The following is a 27,203-nucleotide window of genomic DNA, read 5'->3' as shown; positions in this document are numbered from 1 at the left end:
TGTTTGCTTGTTTTTTTTGTTTGATTATAAATGTGGTTGACTTACTGTCCAAATGCCAAGTTATTGGATTCTTTGTATCTTGATAACTGCTACTTAAGTAACTAATAACTGCTTTGTGTGAACAGGTTTGTCCGCCAGTGTCTGTGTTTCCTGTCTGCTATGGTATCTCAGGGTACGGAGGCCGCCAGAGGGGTCTTCAGTCACGTGAACTTCAGCAGAGGTCTTTCTGGACTCGCTCGGAGAAGAGACAAATTGGTAAGCTTCGAAAAGTGTTTTAACAGCTCTTTGATCCAGTGCGTTAAGCAAACAATGCTCCCGGTTTCTTTGCAGGCCAATACTTGCCATTTTGAGATTATCTGCTTTTAGTACATGTCTGTTATCTTTGAGGCCATCTATATGCTAGTGTGCTCCTAAACATCGACAAAATTCATTTTTAGCAGAAATATGCATTCGGAATTTACAGAGTTTCAGGGCATCGGGTTTTGCACGCAATTCAGTTCTCACTCAAATTGTTGAACTCAATTGTTGTAATGAAATTTTTTTATTATATTAGAAAACAACCAAATAGAAGCATTTTCAGGAATGTTTTCAGACTTTAGGACTCCACTGACTGTATACACTGATGAGCCAAAACATTACAACTACTCACAGGTGAAGCGAATAATGTTGATCATCTCCTAATAAGGCCACATGTCAAGGTCTGGGTCGATTAGACTGTAAGGAAACAATCAGTTCTCATAGTCAACGTGTTGAATGCTGGAGAAATGGGCAGGAGTAAAGACATGAGCAACTTTGACAAGGGCCAAATTGTTATTGCCAGACGACTGGGTCAGAGCATCTCTGAAATGGCTAGGCTTGTGGGGGTGCTCCCGGTCAACAGTGGTGAGTACCTAACGACAGTGGTCCGAGGAGGGACAAACCACAAACCGGCGACAGGGTACTGTGCGCCCAAGACTCATCGATGCACGAGAGCAACGAAGGCTATCCCGTCTGGTCTGAACCGACAGAAGGTCTACTGTGGCACAAGTCACAGAGAATTTTAATGATGGTTACGTGAAATACAAAGTTCATTGCACCGTGCTGCGTATGGGGCTGCGTAGCCGCAGACCGGTCAGAGTGCCCATGATGACCCCTGTCCACCATGGAAAGCGCCTACAATGGACACACAGGTGTTAGAACTGGACCTTGGAGCAGTGGAAGAAGGTTGCCTGATCCGATGAGTCCCGTTTTCTTTTACGTCACGTGGACAACTGTGTACATGTGCAGTGTTTACCTGGAGAAGTGATGGCACCAGGATGCACTGTGGGAAGATGACAAGCCGGTGGAGGGAGTGTGATGCTCTGAGCAATGTTCTGCTGGGAAACCCTGGGTCCAGCCATTCATGTGGACATAAATTTGACACGTGCCACCAACCTAAACATTGTTACAGATCAGGTGTGCTGGGGCTTTTAAAATGAAAAGTTTAAAGACAGAAAATAATAATAATAAAAGTGATATTATTATATATCAAAAATAAGCCCAGTTACCAATTATATTGAATATTTTGCCCCACTGAAATGCTCATTAGACAGGAAGGTATAGATTTTGAGTTAGGATGCATTGCAGATGCAAATTTACTGGTATTAACAGCAAGAAGGTTATCTATAACATTGATTAAAAAGTAAGAAGTTAACACCTAATTTATATAGGGCTAAATTATTCTGACAGTGCGACTAAATTGGGACTCCTTCATCAGGTTTTTGTTGATTCTTGGAAATTTCAGGCAAACAAAACCTAATTATATTTTTCTACAATCATAGAGCATTTGAAGAGAACAGATTTTTACACTGATGTAAAACTAACTTTGTCCATAATTCACAAAGGTCCAGACTTTAAAGCCCTTGATTATATTTTACATTAGTCCTTATGAAAATTCACCATAGTTTTTATAGTTTTAACAGTAGTTAACAAAACCATGGTAACCCAATGTAAAACAAAGCACATCTTCACTACCACGGTTACCTTTCTTATTAACAATTTTTTATTGATTCACATAAATGTACCTCATAGAACAAAACATATATACATAGAATCAAACTTAACCCCAACTATTACTCCTCCCTCTCCCAGTCCCACCCTAACCCCAGCAACATAACAGTGGTCTTAAATGACATAGACACACATGCACACACATAAAAAGTACATAAAAAATAAATAAATAAAAAAATAAAATAAAAAACACAACAATAATCACACATCCACAAATGACAAATACCTGCCCCATTTCTCCACGAACTCTTTATACATCCCCGTTCCTCTGAAAGTAACTTCCTCAAAGGCCACCACCCTTCCCATCTCCGAGCACCACTCCTGAAAGGAGGGTGCTCCAGCCCCTCAAAATGATCTGCTTTGCGATCATGATACTGGTTAAGACCCAATTCTTTATGTGTCTACTTACAATGTCAATGACCGCCCCATCACCCAAGATACAGACTCTGGGGCACAATAATACCTGAATACCTAACACCTCGCATACCAGACTCTGCACCTTTAACCAAAACTTTTGAAATTCCACACACCCCCAAAAGACATGGGTTAAATCTCCATACTCTGATTGGCATCTCCAGCAGGTGGGTGTGTCTTTAAGACCAAGCCTATACAATTTAGAGGGGGATCCAATAGAACCGATGTAAAAATTTTAATTTTATAAGGCGCACCCTTGCATCTCTAGATGCAGTTTTTATGTTTTTTAAAATCCTTGCCCATTCTCCCTCCTCCAATTCCAGGTCTAAATCTTTCTCCCATAATCTCTTGAGTGGTTGAGACTCCGTCCCCCAGACTCTGAATTAATAAGGAGTAATACACTGATGCCTCATGACCTTTTCCAAAAGCAAAAATCACCTCTTCCAGAGTATCTGCCGCTCTAGGGGGGTGTATGCTATTCCCAAAAATAGTACAGAGCAACTGTCATAGCTGAAGATACCCAAAAAACTGAGATCTGGGAATCCCAAAATATTGAACCAATTTCAAAGGATCTCATCACACCGCTCTCATAAAGATGACCGAGTGTATTAACATCCCTCGCAATCCACTTAGACCAACAAAAAGGGGACTTATTAATGCATAGTTTGGGGTTTAGCCATAGGCTCGAGGCAACATTTAGATAAATATCTGAATTAAACACTCTGGATACTTTTGTCAATACTGAGTGCAAATGTGAAATAATGGGGTGTGATTTAACTTCTCTGGTTAGTTTGATTGAAAGGCTTTGCATTGGCAAAATAGGGGCAAGAAATTCTTGTTCTATACAGAACCAGGGAGGGGCTCTTTCAGGTGGAAGCGACCAATGAGCCAAATGTCTGAGACCGAATGCATAATAATAAAACAGAATCTTGGGTAAGTCTAACACACCTTTGTCCATCGGCCTATGTAACTTATTAAAATGTAACCTGGCACGCTTACCATTCCAAATGAAGGACTTCGCAATGCTATCAAATTGCCTGAAATAAGAGAGGGGGACATCTATAGGGAGAGATTGTAACAGGTAGTTGAATTTTGGAATACAATTCATTTTAATTACATTAACCTTCCCAATCATCGATGTGTAATGAAGCCCATCTGTCCACATCATTCGAAAAACGTTTTATTAAGGGATCAAAATTAACTCTGACTAAATCAGACAGATTTGCTGGGAATAAAATTCCCAAATACTTAATGCCCTGTTTGGGCCACTGGAAGGCGCCCGGCTGAAAAGCCGGCATGACTGGGCAGTACACTGTCAGAGCCAAAGCTTCGGATTTAGACCAATTAACTCTGTATCCCAAGAACTTAGAAAAGGAATAAATAATTCTGTGGAGGCAAGGCATAGATCTAGTGGGGTCGGAGACAAATAATAAAATATAATCTGCATAAAGCAAAAGCTTATGTGCCAAACCCCCACCACCACCCCTGGAAAATCATCTTCCCTTCTTATCGGGGCTGCTAATGGTTCCAGGGCAAAACAGAACAATAATGGGGAAAGAGGGCAACCTTGTCGGGTGCTCCTATCCAGAATAAAATAATCTGAAATTAATACATTTGTCTGTACCGCCGCTACCGGATGTCTATAAAGTAACTTAATCCATCCAATAAAAGTAAACCCAAACCCATACATTTCCAAAATCTTAAAAAGATAATCCCATTCTACCATATCAAATGCCTTTTCAGCATCAAGTGAGATGGCAGCGACCGGAGTCTGATCATTCGCCACTGACCACATGATATTGATGAGACGCCTGGTGTTATCAGAAGAGCTGCGGCCCTGAATAAACCCCACCTGGTCTATATGTATAAGAGATGTCATAACTTTACCTAATCGGTTAGCCAAAATTTTTGACAATATTTTAACGTCTAGCTGGATCAGGGAAATTGGTAACTCTTACACTCACTTGGATCTTTGTCTTTTTTAAGAATCAGACTGATCCGGGCTTGTGTCTTGGTTGGCGGAAGCTTTCCATTCTTTAATGATTCTGTATAAGCTTCTAACTAAAGTGGAGCCAGTTCTGTAGCATAAGATATAAAAAAACTCGGTGGCAAAGCCATCTGGCCCCGGAGCCTTGCCTGTAGGTAAGGACTTAGTTACCTCGTCAAGCTCCTCCAAGTTTATCTCAGAATCGACTGAGATATTTTTTTGCTCCGTCGTCAATTTAGGGAGTTCTAATGGTTCCACAAAATGTCTAATATCCTCATCAGGAGACGAAGACATGGAACTATAGAGATCAAGATCGAATTCTATAAAGGCATTATTAATATCAATGGCCGAGGTAAATGTCTTACCACCAGCAGATTTCACTGAGGGAATGGTAGAAAAAGACTCTCTCTGTTTTTATAAAACTAGCCAAAAGCTTCCCTGCTTTGTCCCCTTACTCAAAGTGTGACTGTCTTGCCCTAAATAGCCAAAACTCCACCTTCCGCGACAAAATAGTATAATATCTGTATTTCAATCGGGTCAATTCTCTGAGGCCTTCAGATGACATTCGGCACCAGCTCTGCCCGGGCAATTTTTTTTTTTATTTTTTATTTTTATTTTTTCCAATTTGGAATGCCCAATTCCCAGTGCGCTTTAAGTCCTCTTGGTGGCGTAGTGACTCGTCTCAATCCGGATGGCGGTGGGCGAATCTCAGTTGCCGGAGACGTCAATCCTCGCATCTTATCACGTGGCTTGTTGAGCACGTTACCGCGGAGACCTAGCGCGTGTAGAGGCTTCACGCTGTTCTCCGGCATCCACGCACAACTCACCACTCGCTCCTCTGAGAGCGAGAACCACATTATAGCGACCACGATGAGGTTAACCCAACGTGAATTTACCCACCCTAGCCAATTGGTTGCTTAGGATGCCTGACTGGAGTCACTCAGCACACCCTGGATTCGAACTTAGGAGGTGTGGTAGTCAGCGTCTTTACTTGCTGAGCTACCCAGGCCCCCCTGTTTTTTCTTTCTTTAACATAGCTTACAAAACGAAAATAAATAAATGATTGTATTTTCTTAACAGGTTTTTTTCTTGACATTTATCATGCATTTTCTTTACAACTTTATTTTAATTACTATTTTACTTTTAATAAATTTACTTTAAGCATCTGTAAACTTCTAGTTAAGATTCACACCAAGACTTTTTATTCCAATTCAGCAGATACAAATATAGAAATCTATGTCATGTTTGTGCATTATCCATAGGGAATTTGCAAGCATGATATATTATTAGTCTACATGAATATTCAAAATATTGCATGACCTATATAGGTTACTAATATAAAAGAGGAGAAAGACGTACTATAACCCACCTTTTTTGTTTTACTTATGTGAACTTCGTCATTTTTCGGGCCACAAGTCTTCTTTTTCCACAATGAATCTTTGCCTGTGGTAGCTAATTATTACTGTAGGCTACCTCCCCCACAGGCGTTCATTCTCAACATCTGTAATTTTGTGTATTTGTGATCAGGGTGTCTTATTAAAGACCTATTTGACAGTTTATGGAGTGATATTGGAGCAACAGAAATGCTGATGTTCTGACATTTAGGAAGAAAAAAAACGCTCCTCCGGGCAAATCTCACCGTTTCCCTTCTATTCATTATTAACGATCTATATACTTATATTAACGATCACATTCACTGATGGGGATGATTGGGACCACCGATGTGTATCATACAGTCTGACCTAATGTTGCACAGTGTGCCGTGGCAATCTCAATGCGTTCTTAAAGGACTGTAAAAATCCTACAGTATGTAGCGTGCTTTAGTCGCACTGGTGGGGAAAATTGTCACAAAATGCGACCATTAAGTTACAGTCTGAAACCTTGACAGGACACCTTCAGGGGTCTTGTAGAGTCTATGCCTAGGAGGGTAGGACTGTTTTGGCAGCACGCGGAGGACCAACAGCATATTAGGCAGATGGTCATAATGTTTTGGCTCATCGGTATATATACATTCTATGGCAAGCCATTTTGACATTTAAAGGAATAGTTCACCCAAAAATTAAAATGATCTCCTCATTTACTCACCCTCATGCCATACCAAGTATGTATGACTTTCTTCTGCTGAACACAAACGATCATTTGTAGAAAAATATCTTAGGTCTGTAGGGCCTCGCAATGCAAGTGAATGGGTACATTTGGGAATAGACCTTAATGTTTTGAAGTTCCAAAAAGCACAAAGACAGCATAAAAGTAATCCATAAGACTTGAGTGGTTGAATCCATGTCTTCAGAAGTTATATAAAAGGTGTGGGTGAGAAACAGATCAATATTTATAATCTACACTTTCACCCCTCCAATTTATTGATCTGAAATTAATTTCCAGATATCTGAAAAACCAAATTGAACATGTTGAAATATATGTATAGATATCAAAAATTTGTGTTTTCACTAGTTGTAATTCAGTTTTTGAAATCAGGAATAGTCATTTGCACTCAAGAATTAGCATTTTCTTTTAACTAGTGAAAATTGAATTATCTATATCCTGCAAATGATAAAATGTTGAAAGGGCTTCCGATACAAATATTTATACACATAAGCCATTGGAAAAATCCATATTCGCCCACTTAAAAAAAATCTGTTTGTTTACTTCTTATATTTTCCAGGGAAAGCCAGACATAAGAATGGCTTACATACAGTTTGTCCTCTCTTTCTTGATGTCTGGAGACAATACAATAATTGGCCAGATTGTGGACACCAAAGGTATTGAATCCGTGCTTTTCAAATGTTTTTTTACATGTTCACCTTATTCGTTGGTTTACATAAACATTTTTCTCTTGCTTTTTAGATTTCTTGTATGAAATCGTGTCCAGTGGACTTAAAGATGACAGAATATCCATAGTTAACCTGATTCTATCCACCCTTCAAACAAAAGTAAGAGCTCCGCTAGCAGTGTCATTTATCAGAGGCTCTGTGGACAAATCTTAACTGTGATTTCTGTGATGTTTGGCTTTAGGTCATACAGAATAAGACCATCACTAAAACTCAGAAGGTGCGTTTATTTAGTCCTTCAGTACTGGCTCAGATAGCCTCTCTCTATAGATGGAACGGGATCGTAGATATCAGCACGGATGATGAAGAGGTACAGTAGAAAGTTTGGACACACATGCACTCACACTATTATAACTGCACAATTACATCACTGCACAATCAGTGCATGTTATTCCAGGAAAAAAAGGTTTGTCTTTTATAATCTTTCATCAAAATGCTATAACTTTTTGTGCTGCACCTCTGAAACAACTTTGCAGTTTGTCTGATGTCACTAAGACTTCTTCATTTTCAGTCTCTTTCCACAAACCACCTACAAGCTGTCATATATAAAGTTTTTACAATCCAATCAGTTCCTGATGAGTAAAATCAAATCCTCCTCAAATTTAATTGAATATTAAGGTTTACTTGGAAATAAAATTTACAGTTCTGTGTTCAATTTAAAAACAACATGAAAAATTGATGATATTGACTGGTTACATTCTTAAAGTGATAGTTCACCCACAAATGAAATCTCTCATCCTTTACTCACCCACATGCCATCCCAGATGTATATGACTTTCTTTCTTCTGCTGAACACAAACAAAGATTTTTAGAGGAATATTTAAGCTCTGTAGGTCCATACAAAGCAAGTGAATGGTGGCGAGAACTTTGAAGGTCCAAAAAGCACAAAGTCAGCATAAAAGTAATCAATAAGACTCCAGTGGTTGAATCCATATCTTCAGAAGTGATATAAAAGGTGTGGGTGAGGAACAGATCAACATTGAAGAATTTTTTTTACAATAAATTATCTTCCCTGCCCAGTAGGTTGCGTTATGCACAAAGAATGCAAAATCCCAAAAACAAAAGATTGTGGAAGTGAAAGTTGAGATTTGTAGTAAAAAAATGACTTAAATATTGATCTGTTTCTCACCCACACCTATTGCTTTTAAAGATATGGATTTAACCACTGGAATCGTATGGATTACTTTTATGCTGCCTTTATGTGCGTTTTGGACCTTCAAATTATGGGACACCATTCACTTGCATTGTATGGACCTACAGAGCTGAGATATTCTTCTAAAAATCTTTGTGTTCTGCAGATGAAAGAAAGTCGTACACATCTGGGATGGCTTGAGGGTGAGTAAATGATGAGAGAAATTAATTTTTTTGGTAAACCATCCCTTTAATAAATGTCCATGGCCTTATTGTGCACAATTCATCAGTGCATATTATTCTAATAACAAATTATGTTGGTTTGCATAAACTTATGTCAAAATGTCTTTCTCTGCCTCTGAAAATAATTTTCTATTCTGCTGATGAAACCAAGGCCATGTGGGTAGGGATAATAATATTCAGCATAACATAGCCAGCCTTGCATGTTTTACCTGTCCAATTCAGAGACCCCCCCCCCCTTCATAATTTCCCACTGAATATTCTGTTTCACTCAGAAGTGCATTCCATTACTGAAGTGAAATGCATTGTAAATGCCATGCATTTCATATCGATAATACTTGAATAATTCAAATGTATTTTAGAAACAGAAGGGTGAAGGAGGGAAACGTATCGTGAGAGAGCTGGTTCATAACTTCCTCCTCGACCTCTGCTGCTCGCGCAAACATGGGATCAGTTTTCCAGACCCGAGTCTGGGAACAGCAGGGCGGTAAGTCCTTAAGATTGTCAAGTAGATTGCAAACGGGCAAGTTGGTTCAGGATGCTCATAATTTTTGTGTTTTATTAGGCCACAACAGTGTGCATCTTTAATGATACAAGAAATTCAAAATACTCATATTTACCTAAATACTGTAAAACACATCTTAGGTGTGTTTACTATTGAGGAGATGGTAGAAAGTAATGAATGTAATATCTGTATTTTGTATGTAAGATCTCTTGTATGGCTGATTCTTATCTAGTTATTACCCATTAAAAGGATAGTTCACTCCAAAATAAAAATTATCTTATGATTTACTCACCCTCTGGCAATCTCAGATGTGTATGACTCTTTCTTCTGCTGAACACAAATTTTTAGAAGAATATCTCAGCTCTGTAGGTTCATACAATGCAAGTGAATGGGGTCTAAAATTTTAAAGCCCTCAAAAGCACATAAACGCAGCATAAAAATAATCTATAAGACTCCAGTTTTTTAATCCATGTTTTCTGAAGCGATTTAATTGGTTTTGGGTGAAAACAGACAAAAATGTAACTCGTTTTTTCACTACATCTTGCGACTGCAGTCTCAAGGCAGGTTCATGATTTGAAGCTCATTTACACTTTCTAATGCCATCTAGAGCCCTATGCATGCATCAAGCACCAGGCAGTGTAAACAAGCTTGAAATCATAATTGTGCCTAGAGACTGCAGTCGCAAGATTTAAAGTGGAAAAAGTAGATTTTGGTCTGTTCTCACCCAAAACCAATTGGAAGGCTTCTGAAGACATGGATTAAACCACTGGAGTTTTATGGATTACTTTTATACTGCCTTTATGTGCATTTTGGAGCTTCAAAGTTTTGGTCACAATTTCTCGTCTTTGCCCAAGAGAAAAGATGCAGTAAATTGAACTCACTTTGACCTTTTGTAACCTATAGCAGGCCATGTTGTCCCACTATATGGGGTACGTTTTCTCAATGGAAGCTGCCATTAAATAGCTTATTATAGGCTTTTTTGCCAAATTTAAACCGTTAAACAATTAGAAAACACAAAACAATCAATAAATCAGTAAAAATCATCCTCTTGTATCCAGAGCAGGAAACATTGTTCTCCTGCAGTTCTTGGTGGGGCTGAAGCAGGCGACAGAAGATGAGATGGTGGCGGAGCTGGTCGTTAGTGTTCTGAAGAACAGTCCCGATTTACTGACCAGATACTTCAAAGAAACCCAGTTCTCCTTCACTCCACGCATCAAGAGTGTATGGCAGAACAACGTTAGTCTACTCAAGAAAGTAAGTGAGACTTTTTACTTATTTTGGTTGCTTTGCATGGTTCATATCAACCTTAAAGGAACAGTTCACCCAAAAATGTAAATTGTCAAATCTGGCCAGACACATTTTGATACAATACACCGACCAGCCACAACATTAACCACCTGCCTAATATTGTGTAGGTCCCCCTTGTGCCGCCAAAACAGCATGAGGTGCTGAGATGATTTTCTTCTCACCACAGTTGTACAGAGTGTTTATCTGAGTTACCGTAGACTTTGTCAGTTCGAACCAGTCTGGCCACTCTCTGTTGACCTCTGTAATCAAGAAGGCAATTCTGTCCACAGAACTGGTGCTCACTGGATGTTTTTTGTTTTTGGCACCATTCTGAGTAAATTCTAGAGACTGTTGTGCGTGAAAATCCCAGGAGATCAACAGTTACAGAAATACTCAAACCAGCCCATCTGGCACCAACAATCATCCATGCGATTATCTAATCAGCCAATCTTGTGAGCAAAGGGGTAGATTTTCAGCAGATTCCAGTCTGTTCACACAAAGCGATTGGATGGCTTCAGAAGACTATGACCATGGACTACTTTTATGTTTGTTTGTTTTTTTGGAACTTGATAGCCCCAGGTCCCATTCACTCATAGCACTCGGGACATTTTACCTAACATCTTCTCTTGTGTTCCATGGAAGAAAGGATGTCATAAGGTTTTGGAACAACAGGAGGGATGAGAAAATAGTGACAGAATTTTCATTTTTGGGAAACTGTACTTTTAACTCTATGAATGTGTGGTTGAATGGTTCAATCACACTGACTATGTGGGACAAAATACTGTTCCCTTCTATTATAGGCAGCTGTATTTAACTGCAAGTTAAATACAGATACATTTTTAATGCCATTTTAAGTTTCCTTTGTGAGTGGAGTAGTGTGTATGATCCATTAATAAACATGTAATTCACATTCAATAGTATATAATACTTCCTTAATAATTACTTAATTTAAGGTGCATTTAGTCCAAACTCTGTGACAGCAAAGATTAAGTTGATATAAAAATGCTATTAATACCAAACCAATCCTTCAGTTAATTAAAGCTGCCAAACCTTTACTAACTGATTGGTGGGTGGGGTGGACTGGGGCTGGTTGTCACATGGGGAAGTTGAAACAAAGGCTATATCTAAGTAAAGATAAGATTTGGAGTCAAAAGTTCAATTGCGCAAATGTTGGTTGGTTTCAAACACCTAGTTCATTACCCTCTCATATAAGAATAATTTTTGTGAATATTTGTGAAATCTGCATATTTTTGGTATAGCTCTTTGGTAAACAAGCGGACATTATCAATCCACTATGGCATACGTTCAGGCAAGGGTCAAATATATTATGAAGGCATATTTTTACCGAACGGTTTAAATGTGTTCTTTGGACAAAGGTTTTGATATTTATTTTAATAATATTTTGGTATTTAGTAGCAGGTTTTATTGTGACAACATGTTTTCACGTGTGTTCAGTGAACTGTATCTTTTTCCTGGTTGCTTTTTTGTAGTCTTTAAGGTATGTGGCTATGCAGAAATGTTCAAAAGTCAACCTACCTTGAGAAATATTCACTGGAGTAAAAAGTGACAACTAGCCCCAGTCTCCCCTAAATTATAAAAACTCAAAAACTGTGTACAGTACACCTGTAACTTGCTAATAGTTGTTATTTGATGTTGTTGCAGATCTATGAGGCTCAGCCGGAGGTGTCCAAGGCTTTCGAAGCACGTGAAATGATTCCTTTACCTCGACTGCTGTCCATGCACTTGGTTACATCTCTACCACCAGTGTGCAATAAAGTCTTCTTCACTCAGGGGATCAATGTAAGCACCAAAATGCTAATACCTGACAGCCCCACCATTGCCGATAGTGGATTTTGCAGATGCTGATAACTAAGGTTGTTGAAAAGGCCAATAACTGATTAATCGGCCAATTCGTTTTTAAAATTAATTTATAGAATATTACAAAAATGTCTTAGTGTTTCCATACTAAGACGTGCACAGACACAGACATTCATGAAATTCCAAACTGAATAAAATTCCAGATGCAGTTTATTGTTCAACCAAAATAGCAATAATACCCAGAAAAAATGGAGACTTTGTGCATTAGACGTTTAACTATAAACAAGCCTGAAACACACTGGGGACTGTAAATACACAGATGAGCCTAAACATTTTGACCACCTGCCTATTGCTGTTGGTCCTCTGCATGCCGCCAAAACAGCACTGACATGGCAAGGCATGGACTCTACAAGATTCCTGAAGGTGTCCTGTGTTATATGGCATCAAGACATTAGCAGCAGATCCTTCAAGTCCTGTAAGTTACGAGGTGGAGCTGCCGTGGATCGGACTTGTTGGTCCAGCACATGCTCAATCGGATTGAGATCTGGGGAATTTGAAGGCCAGGGCAACAACTTGAACTCTTCATCATGTTCCTCAAACCATTCACAAACAATGTGTGCAGTGTGGCAGGGTGCATTATCCTGCTGAAAGAGGCCACTGCCATCAGGGAATACCATTGCCATGTAGGGGTGTATCTGGTCTGCAACGATGTTTAGGTAGGTGGCACGTGTCAAATTGATGTCCACATGAATGGCCGGACCCAGGGTTTCCAAGCTGAACATTTCCAAAAGCATCACACTCACTCCACTGGCTTGTCATCTTTCCAAAGTGCACCCTGATGCCATCACGTCCCCAGGTAAACAGTGCGCACATACACGGTAGTCCATGTGATATAAAAGAAAGCGGGACTCATCGGACCAGGGGACCTTCTTCCACTGCTCCAAGGTCCCGTTCTGACTTTCACGTGCCCATTGAAGGTGCTTTCGACAGTGGACAGGAGTCATCGTGGGCACTCTGACAGGTCTGCAGCAACGCAGCCCCATACGCAGCAGGGTCCGATGCACTTTGTGTTGTGACACATTCCTCCCATAACCATCATTAAACATTTTTGTGACTGGTGCCACAGTAGACCTTCTGTCGGTTCGGACCAGATGGGTTAGCCTTTGTTGCCCTCACGCATTGATGAGCCTTGGGCACCCAACACCCTGTTGCCAGTTTGTGTTGTCGTTAGGTACTCGCCACTGCTGACCGGAAGCACCCCACAAGCCTTGCCGTTTCAGAGATGCTCTGACTCAGTCGTCTGGCCATAACAATTTAGCCCTTGTCAAAGTTGCTCAAGTCTTTACTCCTGCCCATTTCTCCTGCATTCAACACGTTGACTATGAGAACTGATTGTTCACTTACTGTCTGATCTACCCAGACCTTAAAATGTGGCCTTGTTAGGAGATGATCAACGTTATTCGCTTCACCTTTGAGTGGTCATAATGTTTTGGCTTATCAGTGTATTTCGCCAGATGAGGTTTAATGAGGAATGAGGTTTGTTATTACTCTCAAGATATGAAGTTAGAGAAACAATGCTGACGGGCATGTTTCTATAAAGTCTCATTTTTCTTTGCATGCTCTCGCTTGAATTTTCAACAATATATCTAATCAAAATAACCAAATATGCATTAAAGTGAGGTGATAAAAAATAAGGCTAAATATTATCAATGATGAAAGGTTTAGATGCAGCAAATCCCCACAAGTGATTGTTTTTATTTCATCTCTAGAGGCCACCGTTATACTGTAGAACCAAGCTGTTCTAACCGTGTAAAATCATCTAGTGCCGGCCACAGAGGACCACGGAGGGAAAAACTAAATATATCAGCGTAGATTTATACTGATGATCAAAAAAGCAACTATCGGCACCGATTAATTGGTAAAACGGATATATCGGTGTACCTCTACTATATAGTTCCTTATTAAGTGTTTTGCATGTAAGACACTAAATCCAACATGATACATGCGTTGTTAACTTATGGTCCACTTTTAATAGTGCAGTAATGATTAAAAAATTTGGACTGGTGGTTAATTGTCATAAAGGTAAGTCTCGTTTATTGTTTGTTTTTGTTTAATTTTGTTTGACTTTCTTTTGAGGCGCCTTTTAAGGCTCCTCATTTCAATTCTGGTTATATTCTGCCATTTTGTCCGTGTTGTGTGCCATTAGCTTTGTTTGTATGCTTACCTGTAACAGCCAGAAATGTTTGAATTCTTTGAATTGAAAAGTGATCCTAGAGGACTTTGTACATCTCAAATGTTGTACTTAAAAGGGTTTACACCTTATAAGCTGTCCATATTGAAAATTTTACTAATCAGTTTCAATAAAAATGTGTGTATATTTTATGTATGAATACTAATGAGATCACATTGAATACTCCTGTCATCAGTGTGATTGTAATTTGCCACTCATGTTTCTCTTAACAGTTACCTAACTTGGTGGTTCAGCACACAACTCTTTCCCTCCTGACCTTCATCCTGAAGCGAGCACAGAAAAATATTGAGCACTGTCTGGACAGAACAGTCTGGGAGAGTTCAGAAATTTACAGCCCTGCCATGATGGATGAGTTTGTTCAGCTTTACAGACAGGCCTTGAGCAAAGTGAGAAGAATTATTAAGTTTTGTTAAACCCAACACTGTGCAGATTGTAGTGTAGAAACCAGATCAGTATTTAATCCTTTTATCTTATAGATTCTACCAGACATGGTGTCCATTGTTTCCAAATGGCAGTCGCTCTCAAAGGAGAATGACGATGGAGCAAATATCAAGACCACAGGACATAAAAAAGAGGACAAGAGAGAGGCTGAAGAACACAGTAATGGTCAAATTTAAATCTTTTAAAATGTTTGGACACTTTGGCACACTTAGGCCACACTTAAACATGTCATTGCATGATGCTAGAGGTTTTTTCAAAACTATTCACTCTTCTAACTTTCACACAGCTGTTCCAGTAACATTTGAGTCTAAGACTGATATATCAGTTTTACCAATGGTTTTCTGCATTAATTGGTCCTAAAATGTGATCTAATGTTCATCAAAGTCACAAGTATTGACAAACACCATGTGCTTAAGCTAACAACACAAACAGTTATAACCTTTCATGACTTCATTGAACACATCCCATTAAACATTCACAATGCTGTGAAAAAAGTAAGTGAACCCTTTGATTTAATAACTGGTCGATCCTCCTTTGGCTGCAATAACCTCAACCAAGCATTTCCGGTAGCTGCGGATTAGACCTCCACAACATTCAGAAGGAATTTGGGACCATTCTTCCTTACAGAACTGCTTCAGTTCAGCCATATTCTCAGGATGTCTGGTGTGAATGGCTCACTTGAGGTCATTCCACAGCATCTCTATTGGGTTAAGGTCTGGGCTCTTGCTGGGCTGCTCCAAAAGGTGGATTTTCTTTTTTTGAAGCCATTCTGTAGGACGGCTTCAGGGTCATTGTCCTGCTGCATCACCCAACTTGTACTGAGCATCAGCTAACACACAGCCACCCTGACATTATCCTGTAGTATATTTTGATAAACATGGGAATTCATTTTTCCCTCGATGATGGCAAGCGGTCTAGGCCCCGTCACAGCAAAGCAGCCCCGAATCATGATGCTCCCTCTTCTGTACTTCATTGGGATGATGTTTTCATGTTGGTATGCAGTACCCTTTATATGCCATATGTAGTGATGGGTGATCTTCCCAAACAATTCAACTTTATTTTTTATCAGTTCACATAACATTTTCCCAGTAGCATTGTGTAGTGTCAAGGTGGTCTTTGGCAAACTTCAGGTGCGCATCAATGTTTTTGTTGGAAAGCAGCAGCTTTCTTCGTGGTTTCCTGCCATGGACACCATGCATTTAAAAAAAATTTTGTATAGTAGACTCATGAACCAAGATGTTAACCAGTTCCAATGATTCCTTCAAGTCTTAAGCTATCACTCTAGGGTTCTTTTTTTTTTTTTTTTTTTATAACCTCATTGAGCATTCTGGGGTGTGCCCTTTGAGTCATCTTGGCTGAACGGCTACTTGCAGGGAGAGTAACCAAAGTACTAAATCGTCTCCATTTATAGACAGTTTGTCTGACTCAACTCAAAATGTTTGAGTGCTTTTTATAAGTCAAAGTTGCTTTAACCCACACCTCCAATCTTGTTTCAATAATTGGATGGTTTATCAACTCCTGACTCTAATTAGCTTTTGTTGACGTCAGTAGCCTTGAGCTTCACATACTTTTTCCAATCTAATATTTTAATAATGCATTCAGTATGTACAGAAACAATACAATAGTTTGTGTGTTAATTAAAACTGATTGTGTGTGTTCATTATTATAACTTAGATGTTCAAACCAGATTTTTATACATAAAATGTACAAATTTATATATAAATGCAGGTAATTCCTAAGGGTTCACATATTTTTCTTGCCACTGTATAAATATAAAGCTCTTCATCTGGTGAATATAGTTAAATATAGGCTATAAGCTTTATTTAGTAAATACTTGCATATAGAGCATTGTAACAGAGACAAGTCCCTTGTGTATTTCAGGCTCGTTTATACAGTTATGCTCAAAAGTTTGCATACCCTGGCAGAAACTGTGAGATTTTGGCATTGATATTGAAAATATGACTGATCATGCAAAAAAACTGTCTTTTATTTAAGGATAGTGATCATATGAAGCCATTTATTATCACATAGTTGTTTGGCTCCTTTTTAAATCATAATGATAACAGAAATCACCCAAATGGCCCTTATCAAAAGTTTAAATACCCTTGAATGTTTGGCCCTGTTACAGACACACAAGGTGACACACACCAGTTTAAATGGCAATTAAAGGTTAATTTCCCACACCTGTGGCTTTTTGAATTGCAATTAGTGTCTGTGTATAAATAGACAATGAGTTTGTTAGCTCTCACGTGGATGCACTGCGCAGGCTAGATACTGAGCCATGGGGAGCAGAAAAGAACTGTCAAAAGATCTGCGTAACAAGGTAATGGAACTTTATAAAGATGGAAAAGGATGTGAAAAGATATCCAAAGCCTTGAAAATGCCAGTTAATACTGTTCAATCACTTATTAAGAACTGGAAAATTAAGGAATCTCTTGATACCAAGCCAAGGTCAGGTAGACCAAGAAACATTTCAGCCACAACTGCCAGAAGAATTGTTTGGGATACAAAGAAAAACCCACAGGTAACCTCAGGAGAAATACAGGCTGCTCTGGAAAAAGACGGTGTGGTTGTTTCAAGGAGCACAATACGAAGATACTTGAACAAAAATGGGTTGCATGGTCGAGTTGCCAGAAAGAAGCCTTTACTGTGCCAATGGCACAAAAAAAGCCCAATTACAATATGCCCGACCTTGACGCCTCAGCTTCTGGCACACTGTAATTTGGAGTGATGACCAAAATAGAGCTTTATGGTCACAACCATAAGCGCTATGTTTGGAGAGGGGTCAACAAGGCCTATAGTGAAAAGAATACCATCCCCACTGTGAAGCATGGTGGTGGCTCACTGAAGTTTTGGGGGTGTGTGAGCTCTAAAGGCACGGGGAATCTTGTGAAAATTGATGGCAAGATGAATGCAGCATGTTATCAGAAAATACTGACAGACAATTTGCATTCTTCTGCATGAAAGCTGCGCACGGGACGCTCTTGGACTTTCCAGCACAACATGACCCTAAGCACAAGGCCAAGTTGACCCTCCAGTGGTTACAGCAGAAAAAAGCGAAGGTTCTGGAGTGGCCATCACCGTCTCCTGACCTTAATATCATCGAGCCACTCTGGGGAGATCTCAGACGACCGAAGACTTTGCATGACCTGGAGGCATTTTGCAAAGACGAATGGGCAGCTAAACCACCTGCAAGAATTTGGGGCCTCATAGACAACTATTACTAAAGACTTCACGCTGTCATTGATGCTAAAGGGGGCAATACACAGTATTAAGAACTAAGTGTATGCAGACTTTTGAACGGGTCATTTCATTTTGTTCTTTGTTGCCATGTTTTATGATTGTGCCATTCTGTTGTAACCTACAGTCGCCCAATTAATCAGTTATCGGCCTTTTCCCACCATCAGAAAAATCGGTCAACCTCTTGTCTGAAAACATTTGGCTTCATTTTGAACAATAGATTTTTTTTTTTTTGTAGCCTAACAAACTTCTTTTTGTGAAATATTTTGCTTAGTGTTTCTGCTTTATTTCTTAAATAAAATGCCACTGGCTGTGGTATTTTGTTATGCAAAGACACAATTTTAATTGTGGCTTAAGTGTCCAAATGCATTTTGGGGCCCCTATTAGAAATGTTAATGTACAGATAGCATGAGTATGAAATGGCTTTCTTTGCCTTTGCAGCACAACAGGATGAGCCAAAGCTTATTCTGGTGAAAGCGTTGCTTCTCCAAGTGATGTGCTTGTATCAAAGGGTGGTTCCTCACCTTGTCAGCCAGAGCAAATTTGACTTCAGCAAACTCCTGAAAGGTATAACATGTCTTCTTTAGTCTTGATTGTGACTGGATGATGTGACATGATGTGACAAAATGTACAACACATATTGTGTATTTATCCTCTAAGCCATTATGGAAGAGGCTAGTGAGCAGCTTATTGAATAATTTTACAGGCATCGTGACGGATAAGGGAATGAAACAGGAAGTTCCTCCAGTTCTGCAGTATCAGATTATACAGCTCACTCTTCTGCTTCCTGCCAGCAAATTCTCCTGGTTCCGTGTTCAGGTAAAAAGAAACCTTTGGGAAGGTTTCTTCTTGAATATTGTTTATACTAAAAGCGTTAATTCAGTGTGTTTTTTTTTTTTTTTTTTTTTTTTTTTTCGATTAACATTTTTTTTTTTTTATTGATACATATATGATAAAATAGATAACGATAACAAGAAAAACAAAACACATATACACTGAATCAACATTTAACCCCCACTATTACCCCTCCCCAATCACCAACCCCACCCTGACCCACAAAGAACATCCCTGTGGTCACATATCATTATACAAAACAAAATATATATATAATAATCATACACATTTAAAACTATACTTCTCTCTCAACAGCCCCTCCCCAAGAGTCCCCCAAAAACACCAAATATCTGCCCCATTTCCCATCAAACGCATCCCAGATCCCCAGCCTTCTATATGACACCTCCTCAAAAGCTGCCACCCTCCCCATCTTCGCGCACCACTCCTGAAATGAGGGCGCTCCAGCCGACTTCCATCTCCTTAAAATAATCTGTCTACCTATCGTAACACTGGTCAGGACCCAATTTTTTGTGTTTATCCCCTATATTGATGACCGTCCCATCGCATAAAATACAAAGTCTGGGTCAAAATGAAATTTGAGTGCCCAATACGTCACACATAAAACTCTGAACCCTCAACCAAAATTCTTGGATCTTAACACACCACCAAAAAACATGTGTATCCATCTTCTGATTGGCATCGCCAGCAGGTGGGTGTGTCTTTAAGACCAAGCCTATACAATCTAGAGGGGGTCCAATGAAATCTTGAATTGCATGAGGCGCACCCTTGCATCTCTAGATACAGACTTGACATTTTTTTAAATCCTAGCCCACACTCCCTCCTCCAATACCAAGTTTAAGTCTTTCTCCCATAATCTCTTGAGAGAAGTTGAAGCTCCATCCCCCAGACTCTGAACTAGCAGGGAGTAATACACTGATGCCTCATGACCTTTTCCAAAAACAGTAATCGTCACTCCCAGAGTATCTGGTGCTTTAGGGGGGTGTATGCTACTCCCAAAAATAAGACAGAGCAGATGGCGCCGCCGTAAATACCTAAAGAACTGAGATCTGGGAATCCCAAAATGTTGAACCAAATTTTCAGAGGATCTCATCACTCCACTCACCTTTGTCAATTGGCCTGTGTAACTTAATGAAATGTAATCTGGGATGCTTACCATTCCAAATGAAGGACTTCGCTATGCTATCTAATTGCTTGAAATAAGAGAGGGGGACATCTACAGGGAGAGATTGTAGCAGGTAGTTGAATTTTGGAATACAATTCATTTTAATAACATTAACCTTCCCAATCATAGATAAATGTAATGAAGTCCACCTGCCCACATTGCTCAAAGCTTTTTATTAAAGGGTCAGAATGAACTATAACTAAATCACACAAATTTGCTGGGAATAAAATGCCCAAATACTTAATGCCCTGTTTGGGCCACTGGAAGGTGCCTGGCTGAAAAGCCGTCACTGGGCAGTACACTGTCAGGGCCAAAGCTTCGGATTTAGACCAATTGACTCTGTATCCTGAGAAATTAGAAAAGGAATTAATAATTCTGTGGAGGCAAGGCATAGATCTAGTGGGGTCGGAGACGAATAATAAAATATAATCTGCATAAAGCAAAGGTTTATGCACCATACCTCCCGCCAACACCCCCTGCAAAATCATCTTCCTTTCTTATCGTGGCTGCTAATGGTTCCAGGGCAAGACAGAACAATAATGGGGAAAGAGGTCAACCCTGACAGGTGCTCCTATCCAGAGTAAAATAATCTGAAATTAATCCATTTGTTTGTACCGCCGCTACCAGGTGTCTATCAAGTAATTTAATCGATCCAATAAAAGTATTCCCGAACCCTTATATTTCCAAAATCTTAAAAAGATAATCTCATTCTACCATATCAAACGCCTTTTCGGCATCAAGTGAGATGGCAGTGACAGGAGGCTGATCATTCGCCACTGACCACATGATGTTGATGAAACGCCTAATGTTACCAGAAGAGCTGTGGCCCCGAATAAACCCCACCTGATCTATATGTATAATAGATGTCATAGCTTTACCTAATCGGTTAGCCAAAATTTGACTATTTTTACATTTAGCTGGATCAGGGAAATTGGAAGGTAATTCTTGGATCTTTGTCCTTTTTAAGAATCGGACTGATCCGGGCTTGTGTCATGGTTGGCGGAAGCTTTCCATTCTTTAATGATTCCATATAAACTTCTAACAAAAGTGGAGCCAGATCTGTAGCATAAGATCTAAAAAATTCAGCGGCAAAGCCGTCTGTCTCCGGAGCCTTGCCTGTGGGCAAGGCCTTAATTACCTTGCCGAGCTCCTCCAAGACTATCTCAGAATCAAGAAAATTTTTTTTTAGTTCTAATGGTTCCACAATGTTTCTAATATCTTCATCAGTAGACGAAGACGTGGAACTATAGAGATCAAGATAGAATTCTTTAAAAGCATTATTAATATTCATGGCCGAGGTAAATATTTCACCACCAGCAGATTTCACTGAGGGAATGGTAGTAAAAGGCTCTCTCTGTTTTACATATCTAGCCAGAGGTTTTCCTGCTTTGTCCCCTGACTCGAAGTTTGACTGTCTTGCCCTGAATAGCCAAAACTCCACCTTCCGTGACAAAATAGTATTATATCTTAATTTCAGTTGGGTCAATTCTTTGAGAGCATTAGATGACATTCGGCGCTTCTTTTAATATTCCCTTCCAACTCCACGAGTTCTCGTGCTTTGGATGTTTTGATGAATGATGCATACTGTATGATCCGGCCCCTAAGAATCGCCTTAAGTGCCTCCCAAGCCACGCCCACAGAGGATACTGAGGACCAGTTAGTCTCCATATAGATATTGATTTCAGTCCTTAGCATTTGTTGAAATTAAGGATTTTGCAAAAGGGATCCATTAAAACGCCAACTATATGATTTCTTTTTCTACGTATGTGGCAACACCTCTAGACACACCAGGGCATGATCTGAGACTAAAATGTTTCCAATTGGGCAATCAACAACAGATGAAATGGGTGACTTAGATATATTAAAAAAAATCTATTCTAGAGTTAATCTTATGGACTGTTGGAAATAAATGTATGGTCCTACCATATGGGTTCAAAAGTCTCCAAATATCTGTAAGACCAAGATTTTTACACATCCTGTGAAGCATCCATGTTGCTCTAGGGGGCTTGCACCCTTTTGCTTCACTATGATCAAGGACTGAGTCTAAAAAAAAGATTAAAGTCTCCTCCCAGTATTATATCATGAGGGGTGCCATCGGCTTGCAACATCCCTTCAGGATCTATAAAAAAGCCCTGATCATCCACGTTAGGTGCATAAATATTAGCCAAAATAAGAATTTGCCCTTGAATTTCAGCTAAAACAATAATGACTCTTCCTAATTTATCTTTACTCTGTTTGAGACATTTGAATTGTAGATGTTTACTTATCTGTGTAATGACTCCCTTGCTCTTACTCAAGCTAGCACAAAAAAAAAAAAAAATGCCCACCCTATATCTTTCCAAATTTTTCCACTTCCTGTGGAGAAAGGTACGTTTCTTAAAGAAACACTATATCATATTTCTTACGCTTAAGAACAGAAATAACCTTCCTTTTTATGGCATACAAGAAAAAAAAGTGTGTCAAAAAAAAAATATTATAAAGACCACATTCCAATATTGGTGTGAACATTAAAACCTGAACATCCCCCGGAACAAAACAAACAGAAAAAAGAAAAACGTGCGCATTAACCCTGCACACGATAGTGCCAACTGGTGTCCATCCCTCCAAACTCAAACTGTACATGTACGCCTACGAGGACCCCCGCGACAACTTTGCGTCGGATTGCTCAAGTCCGGTGTTTCTATACAAATTTTGTGAGACCGAATTACTCCACAAAAGATAATCTATAAAACAAACTCCAGCCAATAGGCGGAGCAAACTCCAAGCGTGTAGATTCATCCACAAAACTGTACCGAAGGTGTGCCACTCTGCAAAATAAACTCCAGCCACTAGGTGGAACCAGCACCAAAAAAATATCCTCAAACAATCAAGTGAATGATAAGTGAGCCGGTCTGTTTGGCTGCAACATGAGTATCACAAAATAACTTACTCCATTGACTTTATGAAGGGCATAAATTGCTGTGGTCATGTGAATGTTTTACGGCCCTCCTTGGCATCTATTCTCAATTTGGCCAGGAATATCAGTGCAAAAGCGACCTTCCATTGATTGAAAAGTTTCTTGCATTCCTTGAATCGATCACGCTTCTCTCGTCGAATTCGCAAAGTCTGGGAACAAGAAAATGATGTGGATTTTCCAAGAAAGCCTTCCTTTACTCCTTGCCTCTTGTAACACAAGATCTTTATCGGATGATCTCAGAAATTTGGCCATATCTACCTCCGCGGATCTCCACGCCAGAACCCCGTGAGCTCGCTCGAATTCCAGGTTATGGAATGTTACATCGAACAGCTTTGGAAGGAGACCGTCCAGGAATTTCACCATATCCCAACCCTTTTTGGCCTCAGGAATTCCGACAATATGGATGTTATTCCGCCGGCTACGGTTCTCCATGTCCTCCAACTTCTCCCAGACACGCTCCAAATCCACCTTGGTTGCTAGCGGATTAGCAGATAATTCCCTCTCCTATGACTCCAGATAATCAATCCATTTCTCGACATTCCTAACTCTTGTAACCATCCCAGAGAACTTCGCCTCCATGGCAGCGATCGATCAATGTATCACAGCCAGTTCCTCCAAGTCAGCAACGACCTTCGTCAGCATTGCCGACATGCCCAGGAACTCTCGCCGCATTTCCCCCATTTCTCAGACCAAATCGACTCCCTGGCTCGCGGCCCTTTCGGGGGTATCTGCTTGAGCACGTAAGTGTCTTTTAATGTCTCCAGAGCCCAAGGATTTTGAATTCTTTGTCATATTGTCCTCCTAGAACAGTTATGAAACAGTGTTTCGAATCTCACCGGTTTATATCATTAAAAGTGTTTAAACTAGCAAAGTGCGCAGAGCTCGCCGTTCACACGTCCGATCCTCGCATAGCGTCACATGACTCCACTTAAGTTTCAAACTACATCCAATTTGACAAAGTCATAAAAATGCTGAATTTATAGCTAGAGATGCTGAAAGCAACCACAGGGATTGCTCCAAAAGCATCTGTCATGTCTTTCAGCCCAAAGCCCTATTTGGACAGGACCAGTTTTCCCTGAGGAGGTTAGGGAAATTCGTGTTTCACAGATGTACTTTGTGAGTTTAATCCTGTCCAAATCTTACAAGTCTGTTTTTCTCACACAAACCTGTAAAAATTTCAGAGCAAATTACTTATGTTTTTCGGCTAACTCAAGGGTCCTCTGAGAAATCTAATCCCTTCCGAATGCGAATGTCTCTGATTTGCTGATATTGAATTTTCAAAATCAATGCTGTACTCGCCTGAAGTATTATAGGCTATTTATTATATATTTTAAATGTATTATTTTTTTGAGTATTATGTATTGAATTATCTTTAATTATGGGGCTTATTTTGAAAAATTTTGCTATGCGATTAATTTGATTAATTAAACGGCAGATTATGTTGTGGCTCATCTTTAGTTTTTTCTCATATTTGAATTTGTATTATTTGTCAGTACAACTTGTTAGCAATAACTGTAACAGACTTATAACGATTACCCACAATTGGGGCCTGGGTAGCTCAGTGGTAAAAGACGCTGGCTACCACCCCTGGAGTTCGCTAGTTCGAATCCCAGGGCGTGCTGAGTGACTCCAGCCAGGTCTCCTAAGCAACCAAATTGGCCCGGTTGCTTAGGAGACCTGGCTGGGGTAACCTCCTCGTGGTCGCTATAATGTGGTTCGTTCTCGGTGGGGTGCGTGGCGAGTTGGACGCGGATGCTGCGGTGGATGGCGTGAAGCCTCCACACACACTATGTCTCTGTGGCAATGCGCTCAACAAGCCATGTGATAAGATGCGCGGGTTGATGGTCTCAGACGCGGAGGCAACTGGGATTCATCCTCCGCCACCTGGATTGAGGCGAATCACTACGCGACCACGAGGACTTAAAGCGCACTGGGAATTGGGCATTCCAAATTGGGTGAAAAAGGGAAAAAAAATATATATATTTGGCATTTTACCAAAAATTATATTTTCTGGTCTCAATGAATATCCTAGAATACTTTCAATTCTATTACTAATTATAGTCCTGTATTGTTTTAAAGCTGGGCATTAATATGATATATTTGTATGGTTTGCTTGTCTTTCTCCACAGTCACGCCAACATTTAGCTGTATTATTAGATATTTGATTGAATCTCTGGGGTTTTTAAAAGCGTTACATAAATTCCTTCCAAATATCTGATAGGGTAGTTTGAAAAGTATTTTTTTGATACATCTTTCCAATCTTCCTCTTCTTTTGTTATCTGTAGTTCATCTTCAGTTTTTAGCCAATTACCTAACAAAGAACACGCGTGTAATCCGTGGGCTTCGTAGATTTTATTTTGAATCATTTTGGAACATAAAATGTGGAAAAAAGGGAAAGCAAAAGGGAAACCAGTTCATCCACCAGCCTCAGTAACCAAATACAGTCTAAAAATGGTTTCTGGTTTGCAAGGTTAGGACTCCACCCCTATACTCTATTCAAACTTTTCAATCATCATCATAAACATGCATTTTAGTTTATAGTTTAGTTCACATTTATTTCATTCTTATTTAGAACTGAAGCCAACAAAACCAGTGAATGGCTCCAACATCATGTAATTAATTTGATTAAAAAAATGAATCAGTTGACAGCCCTAGTTTGTTTGCTAGCTTGAAAGCAAATGATTGAGGTTTATACCACTGTTGTTTATATTAGTCTTGAAATGAAACATTGCTGATGTTTTCAGAATATTTATCTAATGTTTCTGTTAGTGCTCTGTTTTCTGTGGGTTCAGACTGAGACCGTGATCATTTATTTGAAGATGGGGTTGTTGTTCTTTCATTCACAGGAAAATGCAGATCTGCCTATGGAAAAGGGAGAGAAATCCGTTTTCTATTTGTTATTGAAAATGTTTGTGAACAGTAACGGTAGCTACTTGAAGACCTCAACCAGGATGCTTGTGTTAAAAGTGAGTTTCTAGCACTAAATGACAGAAAAATACAGTACTTACAATACATGCTTTTGACTAACACCCCAAATATAATTTTAAAATGTACATTAATAAATCATTATTTTTAAACTGTCCATTCCATGATGCTTTATCTGCTGTGTTGTTCAGGTGTTAAGGGACAGTGGTGTGTTTGAGCACACATGGAAGGAGCTGGAGTTGTGGCTGGATCATCTTACCCATTTGGACCAATCACAGCAGGAGACTGTTATTCGTTTTCTAGACCATGTACTGCAATCTGACCACTCGCATATCATTTAACAGACTACAAGAACACATGACTATAATAATTTTACATGTATCAACAGGGCAAGTAGTTACTAATAATTTCTGTTCTGTTTCTGGACGTTGTTTGATGTAATAGTGTCTGTCTGTTCTGTATGACAGGTTCTGATGAAAGTGGTGTGTAACCAGCACGTTTACACTGAAAAAGCAGCGAGTATGGTCCAAGAGGCAGCGTACCTGCAGACTAATCTGAGCAGTCAAGAAGGAGATGAAGCCAGCATCCCCATATCACACATTGATGGTTAACTAACTATTATAAACATTATTTTCAAATAAGCATCTAAGATGTTTTTGAATTGTTTCGATTATATTCTGTGTTTTATACATGCGTGTTATATTGTGTTTCAGATGTGTTGGACATGGTTGATGTTATTTTGGAGGGCAATGAAGGGGACGTTGAAGAGATCGGACCGCCCCTCACTGAAGACATCATCCTCCAGATGTTCCCCTTCAGTGTAATTGTGCCAGCTGTGCTAGAGTCCCGCAACAAACTTCCAGACAGTTTAAGAGATGAGAATGGTAAAGCATGCAGTTACATGTTTAAACATATTTATCCATGGTGCTCATATGGGAGATGCAGATTCAAATCCGTCCTGACCTGATACCAGTCCCCTTCTCTACACAAAGGGGCAAAAATTAGTGGTAGGGCTGGCCCCCTAATAGACCAGACGTTAGTCGATGAGAAGAGTCTTGGTCGACCAAGTTTTGATTGGTCGGTTGGTCGCAGAAAAAAAAAACTCCACAGGCAACCGACGAACTGGTATTACCGC

At 39.6% G+C, this 27,203-nt stretch overlaps 1 protein-coding gene across 5 annotated transcripts in view; it reads left to right on the top strand.

Annotated features, from left to right (window-relative positions):
• Nucleotides 1-27,203, top strand: part of urb1 (URB1 ribosome biogenesis homolog) — a 77,281-nt gene that overhangs the window by 1,283 nt on the left and 48,795 nt on the right. For 2 of the 5 annotated variants that reach the window (XM_051665615.1, XM_051665617.1), the window contains 15 exons: nt 126-255; nt 7,092-7,188; nt 7,274-7,359; nt 7,442-7,567; nt 8,991-9,115; nt 10,192-10,387; nt 12,083-12,220; nt 14,702-14,875; nt 14,966-15,089; nt 18,612-18,737; nt 18,877-18,989; nt 25,990-26,109; nt 26,260-26,376; nt 26,536-26,674; nt 26,782-26,952. In XM_051665615.1, the coding sequence (XP_051521575.1) occupies nt 126-255; nt 7,092-7,188; nt 7,274-7,359; nt 7,442-7,567; nt 8,991-9,115; nt 10,192-10,387; nt 12,083-12,220; nt 14,702-14,875; nt 14,966-15,089; nt 18,612-18,737; nt 18,877-18,989; nt 25,990-26,109; nt 26,260-26,376; nt 26,536-26,674; nt 26,782-26,952 (1,982 nt within the window). Of the gene's footprint in view, nt 1-125; nt 256-7,091; nt 7,189-7,273; nt 7,360-7,441; nt 7,568-8,990; nt 9,116-10,191; nt 10,388-12,082; nt 12,221-14,701; nt 14,876-14,965; nt 15,090-18,611; nt 18,738-18,876; nt 18,990-25,989; nt 26,110-26,259; nt 26,377-26,535; nt 26,675-26,781; nt 26,953-27,203 lie in introns of those variants that run through there. The other 3 variants (XM_051665616.1, XM_051665618.1, XM_051665619.1) reach the window with 3 other exon arrangements.

This window comes from Myxocyprinus asiaticus, chromosome 31, assembly GCF_019703515.2.
Source record: "Myxocyprinus asiaticus isolate MX2 ecotype Aquarium Trade chromosome 31, UBuf_Myxa_2, whole genome shotgun sequence".
Taxonomy (NCBI): Eukaryota; Metazoa; Chordata; class Actinopteri; order Cypriniformes; family Catostomidae; genus Myxocyprinus; species Myxocyprinus asiaticus.
The sequence above is the reverse complement of the archived record's forward strand: the minus strand, read 5'-3'. Positions and strand labels throughout refer to the sequence as shown.